Source organism: Chionomys nivalis, chromosome 7, assembly GCF_950005125.1.
Source record: "Chionomys nivalis chromosome 7, mChiNiv1.1, whole genome shotgun sequence".
Classification (NCBI taxonomy): Eukaryota; Metazoa; Chordata; class Mammalia; order Rodentia; family Cricetidae; genus Chionomys; species Chionomys nivalis.
In genome coordinates, this window is record NC_080092.1 from 36,410,101 (window position 1) to 36,425,399 (window position 15,299).

The window sequence follows — 15,299 nt, forward strand, 5'->3', positions numbered from 1 at the left end:
GTATTGCAGTAGATGCTTCAGAAGTTACATTTTTAGATTGGTGGTAATATTCTAGAAATAAGTTAGTTATAAAGTTATTTTATATTTGAATATTTACTGAATTCAATTTTTCCACATTGATTTTAAAAATATATCCAACTAAATACTGGCATAGAATTCTACACTTAACTAAAAAGCAGAAATAATCAGCAATAACACTATCCTAAGGCATTTTACAAGTCCAGTGTGAAATTGATATGATTAACTAATTAGATTCGATTTTTTTTAAATGAATTGTTTCTTACCCTTACTGTTTTGTTATATGTATATGAGATCCTTTGAGAGTTTACGTTTTCTTTCTGCTAAAATCTTCAGTTGAATACCTGGTCATGTCTTCATGTGTTAAGTTTAAAATTTCAGAGGAAAGATTGTTTTAGTTTTCAGAAAACATAGCATGAACAATCAAGCAACTGTTTGCAGGAAAACAGCCTCGTTGTCTTCTGGTACCAGTTGGTCTTATGTCGGCTTGTCTGCTGTCTCCTATCTTATTTATAGTAGTTTGGAACTAGAAACACACACTAACATTTCACTGTAGCTTAACTAAACATTAGAATCTTTCTTTTTTTTGTTTTGTTTTGTTTTTAATTTGGTGTTTTTTCAGAACAGTTTTTTTTAACATAGATTTGAATGCCAGTGGTACTCAGAAAGGATGGAGGAGAGAAGTCGGGGTGGGGGAGGGTGAGAGGGGAAGAAGGGGAAAACAAAGATCTTCTGAATTTAATTTTCTTTTTACTAGCTTAAATTTCCACGATACCATTAAGAATCAATGTTGGGCCAAGGGTATGTATGGACTGTTGGTAGGGCACTTGCCTATCATGTTTAAAGAGCTCTGAGATTAATTCCCAGCACCACAAAATTAGTCAATTTTAAAAAGTAGGCTTTTTTGTGACCATTAGTCTTCCTTCACTATCTCATGCCTCTGACCTGTCTCATGACACTGTCTCTTGTTCCTTGGCTAGGCACACATTTTCTTTGTGGAATCATATCAGAGAATGACATTCTTAGTTTCTCTAGTAATACTGCTTCTCATATAAAAAAACATTTATATTTCTTGATTAAAAATATTATTAGTATTATTATTTAATTCTGTTTGTGTGGGTGTTTTATGTCTGGGTACCACATGTCTGGTGCCTTTAGAGGCCAGAAGATGGTGTCCAGGTTCACCAAGACAGGAGTAACAGATCGGTGTGAGATACCATGTAGGTGCTAGGAATTGAACCCAACTTTTTTGGAAGAGCAGCCAGTGTTTTTAACCCTTGAGCCATCTCTTCAACCCTTGTTTATAAATTCTTAAAGTAGAATATAGATTATAAGGAAAACACAATGTGTTGAAAATATACAATACTGAATTATTACATTTGTGACAAACTAGCATTGTTGCATTCTGGTTAAATTAACAGACTTATTTGTAGATCTACTGAGTATGATAATTTTTAATTAATGGACATAAATAATTTTTTTTTTTTTTTGGTTTTTCGAGACAGGGTTTCTCTGTGGTTTTGGAGCCTGTCCTGGAACTAGCTCTTGTAGACCAGGCTGGTCTCGAACTCACAGAGATCCGCCTGCCTCTGCCTCCCGAGTGCTGGGATTAAAGGCGTGCGCCACCACCGCCCGGCACATAAATAATTTTTTAGGTAGCTGCATCTAATACCATAGTCAGTATGTTGTAGAGAAGATTTAAATCCAAGTCTTGCTGATTCAGAGCCTGTTCTTACGTTTCTACCATGTTAGGGGTGGGTACTTGTTTTTGGTCTCAGCATAATGTCTCTTACTTCGATTGTAGTAAATAGCTTGTTGTATTAGGTATTTGTGTTACTACATTTTAGTACACACACACACACACACACACACACACCCTTACCCTTCAGTGTTGTGGAAGAACATGCTGATAAATGTTAAAACATAACCCTACTGAAAAAGCATGTAACCAGGTAATTTAACCTGGTGGTTTTATTGAAGTTTATAATTCCAAGGGCAGGTTTGTTTGCTTGCTTGCTTCCCTTTTTCCCCCCTCTCCATACTTCCCTCTGGAAGAGCAACCAAATGAGCTAAAGTTTCATAAACAGTAAGTAAATGGCTGTACCGGTAAACAGTCTTTCTACAAAGTCAGTATTTTCTGCTAGATTTGTCCTCTTCAGTGCAGTGTAAGTGTTGAAATTAGTGAGCCAGTTTTACATACTGACTATGGTGGTGCTGTGATTAATGAGGCTTATTTTCCATTTGCTGGTCAGCAAAGTAGATAGCTTCTAAGATTTTGTATATGGGCACACAGAAATTGAGACAGAACCTTTTCTTGTTTACAAAGTAATCCTGAATTCCTTAGGTGTGAACTATTGAAGAGTTGTGTTATAGCTATGGTTGCCTGAGTCCTGTGCTCTGGGTAGCTCTTACTGAGCCAAATATTGTGCATAAAGTGACCCCTAGAAAGTCAGTGTTGTGAGCCATGATCCCTAGGTGGGGGCAGTATTTTGAGAGGTATTGAAAAGTTAAGGAGGTGGGGCCTAGCCAGAGGACAGAGACACTGGGGACAAGTCTTTGTGGGTGTCTTCTCCTTCTTTCCCCCTCTCTCTCCCTTTCCTTTTCCTTTTCCTCCCCTCCCTTTTTTCTCTTTCTTTTACCTTTTTCTTCTTTCCTTCTCTCCTTCCCCTTCTTGTTCTTCCCTTTTCTTTCTCACCTTTCCTCTTCCCCATCTTCTTTCCCCTCTCTTCTCTCCTTTTTTGTTTACATTTTCTTCTTTTTATTTTCCTGTTTTCATGAAGTGAAGAACTACCTCCTTTACTCTTGCACAAAAGTTAACAGAAGTGCCTTAAAAGCACTGAAGATGGTTGGCATTCTTGGTCTGCACAAGCTGCTAGGTAGGGCTTAGTTTGCAAGAATATTTAGATTGATTTTCACTTTGTCATACACTTTGTAGTAGAGAAAAGTACCAGTTACCTCTGTGAAATCCCACTCTTAAGTGAAACAAAAAGATAGTATGCTACTTGCAAAATTGTAGAAATGAAGCCTTTTATAAAATTGGTTTTGTCATCAGCATGGAAATCTTCAAAGGCTCCCATGATCCTGTTGCTAGGATTACACATTTTTGTATTGCAGCACTGAGAGGCTTTTGAATTTAAATTCAATCTTGTTATGTCACCTGACAGTCTTGTGGTTTTAGATGAGTATGGTTCATTGCTATTATTAACCTGGCTTGGCAGTTGTACGTGACTGGAGTTTTTAGGGATTTCGCAAAGTGAAACCGCTGAAGAGAAATAGGATGCCAGTAGCGTACACCATAATTCAAGATGCTATTTTAAAGTATGTTAACACAGAATCACCCTATATCTGGTTATAAACTTGATGATACATTTGCTTTAAAATGTGTGCTTTGCTTTCTTATTGTGTCTGTACAGGAACACTGAAGATATTTGAAAAATCATGCATTTGTATGTATATAACATTATTGTATTTATAAGTAAATTTTAAATTAACACATTATTTTAGGTATTAACATACAAAATGCTGTGTTTTAATTTTAATGACTTAATGATTAAAATCAGGTAAATTATTTAAGTTTCTATTGTATTACTTATCTCTTGCACTTTTTTTGTAGTATTTAGGTATTTGTGTCAATGTGATAGGGATTTCTACTGTTTACATAATCAACTTTTTAAACATTTTTTTCTGGTGCTTTTCTTTGTCTTCATCATCTTTATTTTTGACATCATCATCAGGTCTTCTGTATTTCAGACTGTCCTTGGACCTAGGGAAAATGACCTTTAATTTCCAATTGTCCGCATCTAAAGTCTTATTATTACAAACATAGGCTACTTTACTGGACTTATGACGTGCTGAAGATTGAATCCAGGGCTTCAAGCACTCAACCAACTGACATAGATATTTGTTGCTTTGTTTCTTTTTCAGAGACAGAATCTCATTCTGTATTGCAGGCTAGCCTAGAACTCATTATGTAGCCAGGTTGTACCAAATTCTTGGCAGTCTATTTGTCTCAATCTCCAAAGTTCTGGGATTGTAGGTGTGAGCTACTATACCCTACTAAACATTTTTTTGATGTACAGTTTCTGACGATAATGCAAGGTCTGTAAGAATCAGGAAAACAGGCAGCTTTTATGTGCTGTGTGGCTGCTACTATTTGAGAAAACTATAGAATTGACTTACCCTTTTTTCTGTTAATCACGTTTTTTTTTTTTTCTTTATTCTTTGTAAGGCTAGTTTTAAGAAAGCTCCTGGGCAAAAGTAATAGTCTGTAGGCATTAGTTTTGATATTTCTGTGTTCTAGGTTGTCGTGTACTTTATTGGTTCAGCCTAGCATAGAATCTGACAGTGAAAATGTTCCTGAGTGTGGTAGAGTTTCTAAACTGATAATTGGGCTAACCGTTGCTTCTTTGCTAAAGAACTTAGGAAATCTGACCACTAGTGGGGCCAAAAATCTTTCTCTTTAAAAAGTCCTTGTCAAGTGTAAAAAGGAACAGGGTTATGAAAGGACATAAAAAGTACAGAGGAAAAGAGAAGGATGAGTAAACTACAGTCTCCAAAAAGTTACTTGATTTCCAAAACTTACCTGGAGAAATAAAAAATTTTATGAAATTGGCTTTCTTAACAAGGTACAGAGGCTAGAAGATAGAAACTAATATTGGCTGAGTGTTTATCCTGATTATTAGCCAGTCAAATCTACTTTTCCTGAGACTTTCCTGTTCTGACCCTAAATTTCATATTCTTAGTGATATTATTTTTATATTAATGATTTGATCCTCTTTGGGGATGTTATTTATTTTATAAAGGTATAATTTTTTGTTTGTTTTTGTGGTGTTTTTTTGAGGAGGAAGGTTTCTCTGTGTAGCTCTGACTGTCCTGGAACTCGGTCTGTAGACCAAGCTGTCTTCAAACTCACAGAGATCCACCTGCGTCTGCTTCCCAAGTGCTGGGATTAATCAATTATCTTTTTGGCATAGGTTTTTGTTTGTTTGTTTGTTTGTTTGTTTTTCGAGACAGGGTTTTTCTGTGGCTTTGGAGCCTGTCCTGGAACTAGCTCCTGTAGACCAGGCTGACCTCGAACTCACAGAGATCCGCCTGCCTCTGCCTCCCGAATGCTGGGATTAAAGGCATGCGTCACCACCACCAGCAAAGCATAGTTTTTTTAAAAAATGGTTTTCTGTATTAACAGATTTCAGAATTTACACCAACTTCTATTATGATAAAGAAGGTTGGGAACAGCGGTGACAGTGTCAGGGCAATCAGAGGAAACCACTGACATTTAATGTTCTTTGCTTCAGTCAGGGCCATTCTGACCACATTTTCTCAGATAGTGAAATACAGATCACTCCTTCCTTGCTATCACTTTTATTATCATTTTTTTTTATCGGATCTCATTTTGTAGTGGGCTGACCTCAAACTTGTGATTCAGCTGGGTCTTCTGTCTTAATTGTACCTTTGGTACGGTTAGCACTTTCTCCTATTTTGATCATTTTTATTAGCTTTTTGTATCTTAAGTCCTATGCCCTAGTTCAGGCCACTCAACTCATCCACTTCTGAGAATGTGTACTTTTCAGATTAAATAAATAATCAAATTTAAATAACTATTTTATTTCTTCAACTTTGCAAATCCATATGTAGCAATTTTCATTTGTAGAACATTTTTCCTTGATCGCATTTAATATATTCTACAGTTCATCAGGGACCTTCTTGGTAGTATACTCTGTTCTAACGTTTCTGAAACATTGATTTTTCCTGTTTTCTCTTGCTACCTTTAAATTCTTGTTCTGTTCCTTTCCTTAATTTAGAAACATAAACCTTGAATATGTTTGTTTCCCCTTTATACATTCCTGAACATTTCATATCTGTATATCTTTATCTTTTAAGAGAAAAGCCTCATAATCTCACTTCTGGCTGCCGAGGATGAGCATTAGTCTTGCTTCAAGATAATTCCAGTTTCTTCCTGACTATATTCAAACCACTCAGTTTAAATGGGCAGTTATAGTACCCACAGTTTCTGTGTCATCCTCTGACAGGGAAACTGCTTATAATCTTCCATCTTGCTGCCCTTCTTCTCAGTCTCTCCTGTCTGCTGTTACTTAACTACCCCCTCTCTCCCCTAATGCTGTTCTAGTAAGAGAACCAAGCCCACCAAATGGCTAAACCATCAGGTGGCTTAGTCTATGAAGTTAAGCCTTCCCGCAACATTTGGTTCTATGTACCTGCTGCTTTCCTTGTCTTCCTTGACCTTTCTAAGCTCTACACTGTGAGCTTTTTCTTCCTTTCTGGTGATATGTCTGTTCTGATCTTCCTCCTCACTCCTTTCTAAGCACTTTGACTATTATGCCTTCATTTCTTCTCCTAGCCTCATAGTCTCACTATTTTCCTAATTTAGGTTCCAGTATTCATTGTTTCAGCTGTATTCTTGTAGTTTCTGTTCCATAATCAGGGTTCCCTTTCCTTTTTACCCAGTTATCTTTGAAAATTCTTTTCCTTGTCTCTGCCTGATTCAAATTCAAGCACGTTGAGAGCTTTAGAGAAAAAAAAAATCACCTTTGCAGTTTGTGGCCAGTTATATTCTTGTAATTGTTAACTATGTGTAGGAATACAGTATTGCGCAGAAGTCTTACTGTTCCTGATCAACATAATTTCTTCCCAACAAGCTCCATGCTCCTTTTTACTCTCCTCTCTTTTAACTCTAATGCAAGAGTTACTTTTGTTCTGAACGTGATACTAGACAAAGGCTGAGAATGAGAAGCCAGTTCTTGAGCTAATTCTTTAAACAGTATTCATTCCACCACTTCCTCAAAGGTCTGTAATTTCCTCTTCACCTCAAACTGCATCGGGGGGTAAACATGTTCACATATTTCCTTTCTTAGTAACAAAATATGCACCTATTACCCACTCTTAATTCTCAACTCCCTTCTTTTCTTGATAGTTGACTTTTTTTTTCTTCAGTCCTGTGCAATCTGACTTCTATTCTCTTTACTCCTTAGAACTTTCCTGGCCATGATGATCATCAATGACAGTTCCAAAGCTGGTGAATGCTCTTCAGTTACTGCCATTGTACTCCTTCCTTAGGACATGTCTTTGTTGGTTCCATGAAGCCACTTCTTGATTTTCAACCTATGTTGGTCTGCTCTGTCAAAGTTTTAAAGTACACTCCTGTGTAATGCAAGCCAGTGTTGTCTAAAGGGTAGATGGCTGCTTTAGCTTGATGTGTAGTGTCGGACTTCCTTCAGTTTCCAACAGAGACATTAATTTTTAAAATTGTGACACTTAATGTGCAAATAAAGGTCCTAAAAACAAATGCGGTAATTTTTTTTTCAAATATGTATTGTGAAGTGAAAAAAGTACTTCAACATTATCTTGATAGACATTAACTGCCCTGATCCATCTGGTATATTCCCTTCCTGGTGTACTTTCATGTTTCTTTACTCTGAGATAACCATGCTCCAAACTTTGGAGCTGTCAGGTTTTCTCCTCTTCCCTCCCCTCTTTCTCCTCTCCCTCCCCTTCATTATTGAGTACACTGAAAGAGGGCACCAAGTGACTAGAGTACTACCTACTTATCTTTTCTAGAATTTTAAATATTAGGTATTCTTAGACTGAATCTTGCCAGGTTTTAACTTCTATCTAAGTGAAAATTCAGTAACATTTTGTGTGCCTGTTTTACTCACAATATATCCCTGTTTTGACCTACAGCAAAACTGTTTCTATTTTTATACTTTTGTGTTGCAGAAAAAGCAACTTAAAATATTAATTAACCTTATGTCATCTCTCCATGAGATCAGTATATTTATTTTAGTAATTTGTGCTTACATATATTTAGTAAGTAACCCTTTATATATATTGGCTATATCTTATCTGACACATGTTGATAGTAGCCAATTGTTTTTTATTTATTTATTTGTGTTTTTACTTTTAATCTAAAAATCATGCCTATGTAACTTTTTAACACTTTGAACCAAATAGTGACATTCTGTATAAACATCAGGTAGGTGAATGTCCTTCAGTAATAATGTAGCTTCTGGGTCTATCAGATAAGTTTTTTAGTTATAAGAATATATATGAAGTATTTATTAAAGTAACTAAAGAAGATCTTTTTTTTTTCTCCAGTTGGCCCTTGCCAGAGTTTGACCCAAGCCAGATTCGACTGATCGTATATCAAGACTGTGAAAGACGAGGGAGAAATGTCTTGTTTGATTCCAGTATTAAGAGAAAAAATGAGGACACATCAGTATCAGTGAGTATTACTATTCATTTATTTGAAATTTAATTTTGGGTATTTTAATAATTCAAGAAAGAATTAGTATAATTTCAACTATGGTAACTTTGTTAGCCTAAAATATCTCTAGCCTGTTTAAAATTCAGAGTCCTAATTTTGAGATTTTTTTTCTCTTTTTTTCCTTTTATTTATTTATTTTTTATTTATTTATTTTTTTTGGGGGGGGGTTTCGAGACAAGGTTTCTCTGTGGTTTTGGAGCCTGTCCTGGAACTAGCTCTTGTAGACCAGGCTGGTCTCGAACTCACAGAGATCCGCCTGCCTCTGCCTCCCGAGTGCTGGGATTAAAGGCATGCGCCACCACCGCCCGGCTTTTTTTTTCCTTTTATTGAAAGTTAACTTTTTCCTCCTATATCCTGATTACATTTTCTTCTCCCTGTACTTCCTTCCAGTTCCTACCCACTTCCCTTTCCATCCAGACCCTTTCTGTCTCTTGTTAAAAAAGAAAAGCTTCTGAGAGATTGTAAAATAAGAAAATAAAACAAAAACTAACACATTGGACAAAACAAATAAAGGAAAAGAGCTCAAGAAAAGGCACAAGAAACATATATAGATGCAGAGACCCACTTAATCTCACACTCAGAAATTCCATAAAATCATTAAACTGGAAGCTATAATATATATATGCAAAGGACCTGTAGGGTAGGGATTGGGATAAGATTTTTTTTCGTGTTTTAATTCTTTATTGTTTAAACATACACTGATCATTTCAATCAATTCTTTTAAGCAAACCAGGAAATCAAGACACAATTGTGATCTTTTCCTTTTTTTTTTTTTTTTTTTTTTTTTTTTGAGACAGGGTCTGTGTGTAGCTCTGGCTGTCCTGGAACTAGCCATTTAGACCAGGCTGGCCTTGAGCTCACCAATCTACTGGTCTCTGCCTCCCAAATGCTGGGATCAAAACTGTGCTCTACCGCCACCCAGTGCTATCATCAAATCTTAATCTTAAGCGAATATCATTTCCAGGAGGTTGGCCTGAAGGCACTCAGATTCCACAAGTTTTTGAGGCGTTCCATATTTAAGTAGTGTAGGCACTGTAGTTAATTTCAGTTTTTGTCTGAAGTCATTATTTGGGTCTTTCCAGTAAGATCTGTCTCCTACTTGGCAGTAGATGAACATGTAGTCTTCCGTAACATGCTTCAGCCCCTCTCGAACGACTGGCTCAGCTTCCACGCAGTCCAGACACCAGCTCTTCCCTTCGGCATCCTTAGAACCACTGAAGTAGGCAAAAATGGTCTTGCCCTGGTGCTCCTTTACAGCCTGGTCGAACTCCTCGAAGCCGGATACTCTCACCTCCTTGTAGGTGGCCATCGGTTCAGTCTCGAGAGTTGCCTGGGAGGCACTCTTGGGATAAGATTTTTTAAAAAAGCCCTGACATGGCATTAGGAGACAAGGCACCTCTAAAGATGCCATTGAGTTCATTTTCTGTTGTCCATCTACTGCTGGGCATGTATCCTATCCTTTAAAGTCATTAACTTCCCCAGTGAGACTCCCTTGGAGAAAACTAAATTTCTGTTTGCAAGTAGTTATCAATTGTAGTTAGCTTCTGATTAAGGATAGGGACATTTCCACTTCTCCTTTTAGCCTTAGGATCCCATGGTTCATCTGCATCGTACAGACCCATGTAGACTCTGTGCATGCTGTCTCAGTTTCTGTAAGTTCATATGTGTGTTGATCCTGTTAATTTAGAGTACTTTTTTCCCCTTTATGTTCTCCATCCCCTCTGGCTTTTATGATCTTTCTGCCTCATCTTCTGCAGAGTTCCCTGAGCTCTGAGGGAGTACTTTGATAGAGAGACCCATTTGTGGCTTAGTTGTCCCAAGATATCTAACTCATTGCCTGTCTGGTTGTGGGTCTCTGTATTTTTTCACGTTTGCTGCAGGAGGAAAGCACTGATCTATGAGTATAGCAGAATGTCATTGGGAGTCATTTTATTGCTGTGTTCATTTAGAACAATAGTAGTATTTGGTTTTACCCTATGTAATCCCAGGTTCTTTGTCATCCAAGCAGTGTTAGGTATGGGTCATATGAAAACCCAATACAGTGGAAGTTTCCTAAAATATATACATATATAATGGGGGAGATAGAGCCCCAGTTGGACATCTCTTGTCACCAAATGAAGCTTCCAGTACTGGGAATGGGTTACATCTAATTGAATTGTTGATCAAAGGGGTCGCATAGGAACCCCAAACAACCCAGGCTGTTGCCAAGACTGTAGGTTGCTCTTTACAAACTGATGGCAAAGCCCTATTGCTGAAAATAACATCTATACTACTTACTTGAACCCAGAAAAGTTATGCTGGTGCCTACGTAGAATCTTAACCTCTGTGTGCTAGCATCTTTGTTACAGGAAGGTATGCTGCATGCGCCCAAAGGAGAAATGTAAACACCAACCTGGCTACAAACCCTTTGATCTACAGTGGTGTCCTGTCTATAGATATACTAGAGCAATGATAGCGCAAAGCTTGTGGTAGTAACCAACAAATATCTGATTTGACTTAGGGTACACTCCATGGGGTCTTTTTTTTTAATTATTATTTTTACAATACTATTTGGCCAATGGCTCAGGTGTATTTTTAGCTAGCTCTTACATCTTAAACTAACCAATTTTCTATTTATCCATGTATTGCCATGAGGCTGTGACTTACCGATAGTGTTCTAGAGTCTTTCTCCTTCAGCAGCTACATGGTGTCTCTCTCTCTCTCTCTTTTTATTTTGTTTTGTTTTGTTTTTTTGAGACAAGGTTTCTCTGTCGCTTTGGAGCCAGTCCTGGAACTAGCTCTTGTAGACCAGGCTGGCCTCAAACTCACAGAGATCCACCTGCCCCTACCTCTGCCTCATAAGTGCTGGGATTAAAGGCATGCACTACCACTGCCTGACCTTGTTTTTCTTTCCTTTCCTTTCCTTTCCTTTCCTTTCCTTTCCTTTCCTTTCCTTTCCTTTCCTTTCCTTTCCTTCCTTCTTTCCTTCCTTTTTTTTTTTAAGACCATTACTTGTCATCTAGCCAGAAACTGTTTTTGTTTGTCATTTAGTTCCTGATATCATTGATTCTCAACCTGTGGGTCACACCCCTAGAACAACCCTTTCACAGGAGTCACCTAAGACTATCAGAAAACACTAATATTTACATTACAATTCATAACAGTAGGAAAATTACAGGTATGAAGTAGCAAAAAAAAATAATTTCATGTTTGGGGTCACCACAAAATGAGGAACTGTATTAAAGGGTTACAGCATTAGGAAGGTTGAGAACCACTGCCTTATGATGGTGTTGTTAAATGTGACTGACGTAGGAACTACTGGGAGCCTTATAGAGAAACTGGTTAGACCCCTCATTGTGCAATCAGAGAAGTGAGATGTAGAGAAAGGAAGATATTTATCTGATGGTATAGAGCAAATTAAGTCTGCAATCCTCATAACATACTTTCCCCTACTCTAAAGGGGGGACAAGAACCTGTTTCTGTTCTTTAAATCTTCAACACCATGTTTTGAAATACATTGTTACTAGTTTAGCAGCAATAAGGCATTTATTTGATTGGCCAAGAGAGCTTAGTATTGGCTTAAGATATAAAGAAAAAGTGCCCTGGGCCTAGAATGGGTTTCTCCCACACCTTAGGTTGCCACTTTCTTTTTTTTTTTTTTTTTTTTTTTTTTTTTTCCCGAGACAGGGTTTCTCTGTGGTTTTGGAGCCTGTCCTGGAACTAGCTCTTGTAGACCAGGCTGGTCTCGAACTCACAGAGATCCGCCTGCCTCTGCCTCCCGAGTGCTGGGATTAAAGGCGCGCGCCACCACTGCCCGGCAGGTTGCCACTTTCTATGAACATTCTAATAATCAACTGAAAACAAAATACTTTGGAGAAAGTTTTTTCCTATGAGTAGAACTTTTTATTGATAATTACTTTTTTTTTTTTAAGAATTGGGTTAATTTGAGATTTTTGCCTTCTGAAAAAAAACATGGAATATGTCTATCCTGATCTGTTGTCTTATTTACAAGTGTGTCTTTAGCATTTACAAATAGGTGTTAGTCTCTTTTTTCATTGCTAGGTTTTATAGTATTGTACCTAATCATTAAGAATTTTTGACCTTTTGGAGATTTGTGCTTTGTTTAGATTGTTTATTCCTTTTCTCCTACTTTGTAATTTGATGAAAAGGAGCTTTTGTACAAGTTACCCAAGGGTTTATAAAATACTAAGTACTTGGAGATTTACCAGCCTGTGTGTTCTCTTAGTTTCCACAAATAGATAGCCTATTAGGGCAGGTAGATACTCAAAAAATTAATCTACACATTATTCTAAATTATGAAAGTACAGTGAAGAAAGCTTGAAGAATACTTAATAAGATGCCAATAGTACGGAACCAAGTTTCCATCAATTTGAGTGACAGTCTGCCTTACTGAAAAAGTAAAATAAAAGCTGAAATGTGAAGAAATAATAGTAACAGCTGATGAAAAGTCTGCAGTATGATTTGGGAGTTTGGCAATTTGAGGAATTAAAAGAAGCCCACCTTGACTGGAGTGATAACAAATAATATACAAAGTAGCTGGTGGTGAAGGTAGGTAGAAGGCATAGTATTCAGGGCCTTATGAGTTTCTGTGTTAGATGTTTGGATACTTATATCCTAAGTACAGAGGGAAATCACTGAAGATATCAAACTCAAATTTTAAAATGTCACCTTGTCTACCTTATGAAGAGTAGTTAGATATGGTGATGGGGAGAAGAAAAAGTTTGATAAATCTACCTTTTTAGTTTGAATAACTGAATTAGTAAGATTCCTCAGAGTCATAGAGATGGAGATGATCAAGACCTTTGAAATCTAAGAACGACTATAAATATAATCATGAGAACAACCTGGTCCAGAACGGGCCTGAAGCAACAAATTCCACAGGAGTAGATTGAGCCAGCGACCTGGGCCAGAGTAGGACTGAAGCAGTGAACTTCATAGGAGCAAGACTGAGCCAGTGACCTAGGCCAGAGCAGGTCTGAAGCAGCGAACTCCAAAAGAGCAGGACTGAGCCAGTGACCTGAACTGGAGTGGGCCTGGTACAGTGAGCTCCACAGGAGTAGGAGGGGATCTAGACCAGGGTCATTTGCGGAAGCAGGACTGGGGCCAGCGACCTAGGCCAGAGCAGGCCTGCAGGACTGAGCCAGTTACCTAGGCTGTAGGGGGCCTGAGCCGGCCAGCTCCATGGAAATGGGAATGGATCCAGACCAGGGACATTTGCTGAGACAAGACTGAACCAGCAACCCAAGCCAGAGCAGACCTGAGACAGCGAACTCCACAGGAGCAGGTTAAGGGAGCAACCGCTGAGAGAGTGGACCAGAGCCAGAAACTGCATGAATCTGGGACCTTTGAGGGAGTAGACCTGAGCCAGGACCCCTGTGGATCTGTGCGTGAGTGTAGGACCTTCGAGGAAGTAGGCCTGAGTCAGGACCTCTGCGGGTCTGGGCGTGAGTCTGGGACCTCCGAGGAAGTAGGCAGGAACCAGAGATCTCTGCAGGTCTAGGCATGAATCTAGGACCTCTGAGGGAGTAGGCCTGAGCCAGGACCTCTGTGGGTCTGGGACGTCAAAGGGAGTAGGCAGAAACCAGAAACCTCTGCAGGTCCAAGCATGAATCTGGGACTTCTGAGGGAGTAGGCCTGAGGCAGGTCTTCTGCAGGTCTGGGCACACCTGACTCTGGGACCTCCAAGGGAGTAGAATAGAGCCAGAGACCTCTGCAGGACCAACCCCAAGCCAGGGACCAGACATCTGACCCAACAACCTAAGCCAGAGCAGGCCTGAGACAGCAAATTCTACAGGAGCAGAGCATAGCCTGGGAGTGCTGAGCGTCTTCCAGGAACACAGAGCGACCAATGGGGTAAATAGAACCGTGGCACTGACTATACCATGAGGAACAACCATCTGAGCCTTGGATTCACTGGCACCTAGAAGATTAATCACCAGAATCACAGACAACCCTAACCACACCAATTAGAGGAAAAGATGAGTAGACAAGGTAAGAACACAAGCAACACCATAAAGAGCAACACGACACCAGTAAAATTTAGAGATCCTACAACAGCAACACTTGAACAACCAAATATAGATGAAACAGAAGAAAATGACCAAATAAATAAATAACTTCAGTGATGGAGGAAGGTCATTGGCTAATAAAGAAACTTCCTTGGCTCATTTGATTGGCCAGCCTTTAGGTGGGTGGAGTAAACAGAACAGAATGCTGGGAGGAAGAGGAAGTGAGCTCATACGCCTTAGCTCTGCTCTCTGGGGCAGATGTGATGAAGCTCCGACCCAGGATGGACGTAGGCTAGAATCTTCCCGGTAAGCACACCTTGGGGTGCTATACACATTATTAGAAATGGGCTAGTCCAGTTGCGAGAGTTAGCCGAGAAGAGGCTAGATATAACGGGCCAAGCAGTGTTTAAAAGAATACAGTTTGTGTGTTATTTCGGGGCATAAGCTAGCCAGGCGACCAGGTCTCTTGCCACATAATAATCAAAACACTAAACATCATACAGAGTAAAGAAAGAATACTAAGAGCTGCAAAGGAAAAAGGCCAAGTAACATATAAAGGCAGACCTATCAGAATTACACCTGACTTCTCACTGGAGACAGTGAAAGCCAGAAGGCTGGTCAAATGTTAATGCAGACATTAAAAGACCACGGATGCCAGTCCAGACTGTTATACCCAGCAAAACTTTCAATCACCATAGAAGGACAAAACAAGATATTCTATGACAAAACCAGATTTAACCAATACTTAGCCACAAACCCACTCCTACACAAAATACTAGAAGGAAAACTCCAACCCAAGGAAGTTAGCTACATCAACAAAAACACAGCAAATCCCAAAGAAGGGAAAAACACACAAATTAACATTGACAACAATAAAAACTAAATTAACAGGAGTTAGCAATCACTGGTCATTAATATCCCTTAATATAAATGGACTCAACACACCTCTAAAAAGACACAGGCTAGCAGATTGGATACAAAAACAGAATCCA

At 38.7% G+C, this 15,299-nt stretch overlaps 2 protein-coding genes across 3 annotated transcripts in view; one reads left to right on the plus strand and one right to left on the minus strand.

The window, feature by feature from the left end:
* Nucleotides 1–15,299, plus strand: part of Fnip1 (folliculin interacting protein 1) — a 91,240-nt gene that overhangs the window by 20,515 nt on the left and 55,426 nt on the right. For both annotated transcript variants that reach the window (XM_057773695.1, XM_057773696.1), the window contains exon 2: nt 8,131–8,257. In XM_057773695.1, the coding sequence (XP_057629678.1) occupies nt 8,131–8,257 (127 nt within the window). The remainder of the gene's footprint in view (nt 1–8,130; nt 8,258–15,299) is intronic.
* LOC130876922 (thioredoxin domain-containing protein 17-like) lies at nt 9,223–9,625 on the minus strand. The gene has a single exon (XM_057773698.1). The coding sequence runs from the start codon at nt 9,606–9,608 to the stop codon at nt 9,243–9,245; it is 366 nt and encodes a 121-aa protein (XP_057629681.1). The 5' UTR covers nt 9,609–9,625; the 3' UTR covers nt 9,223–9,242.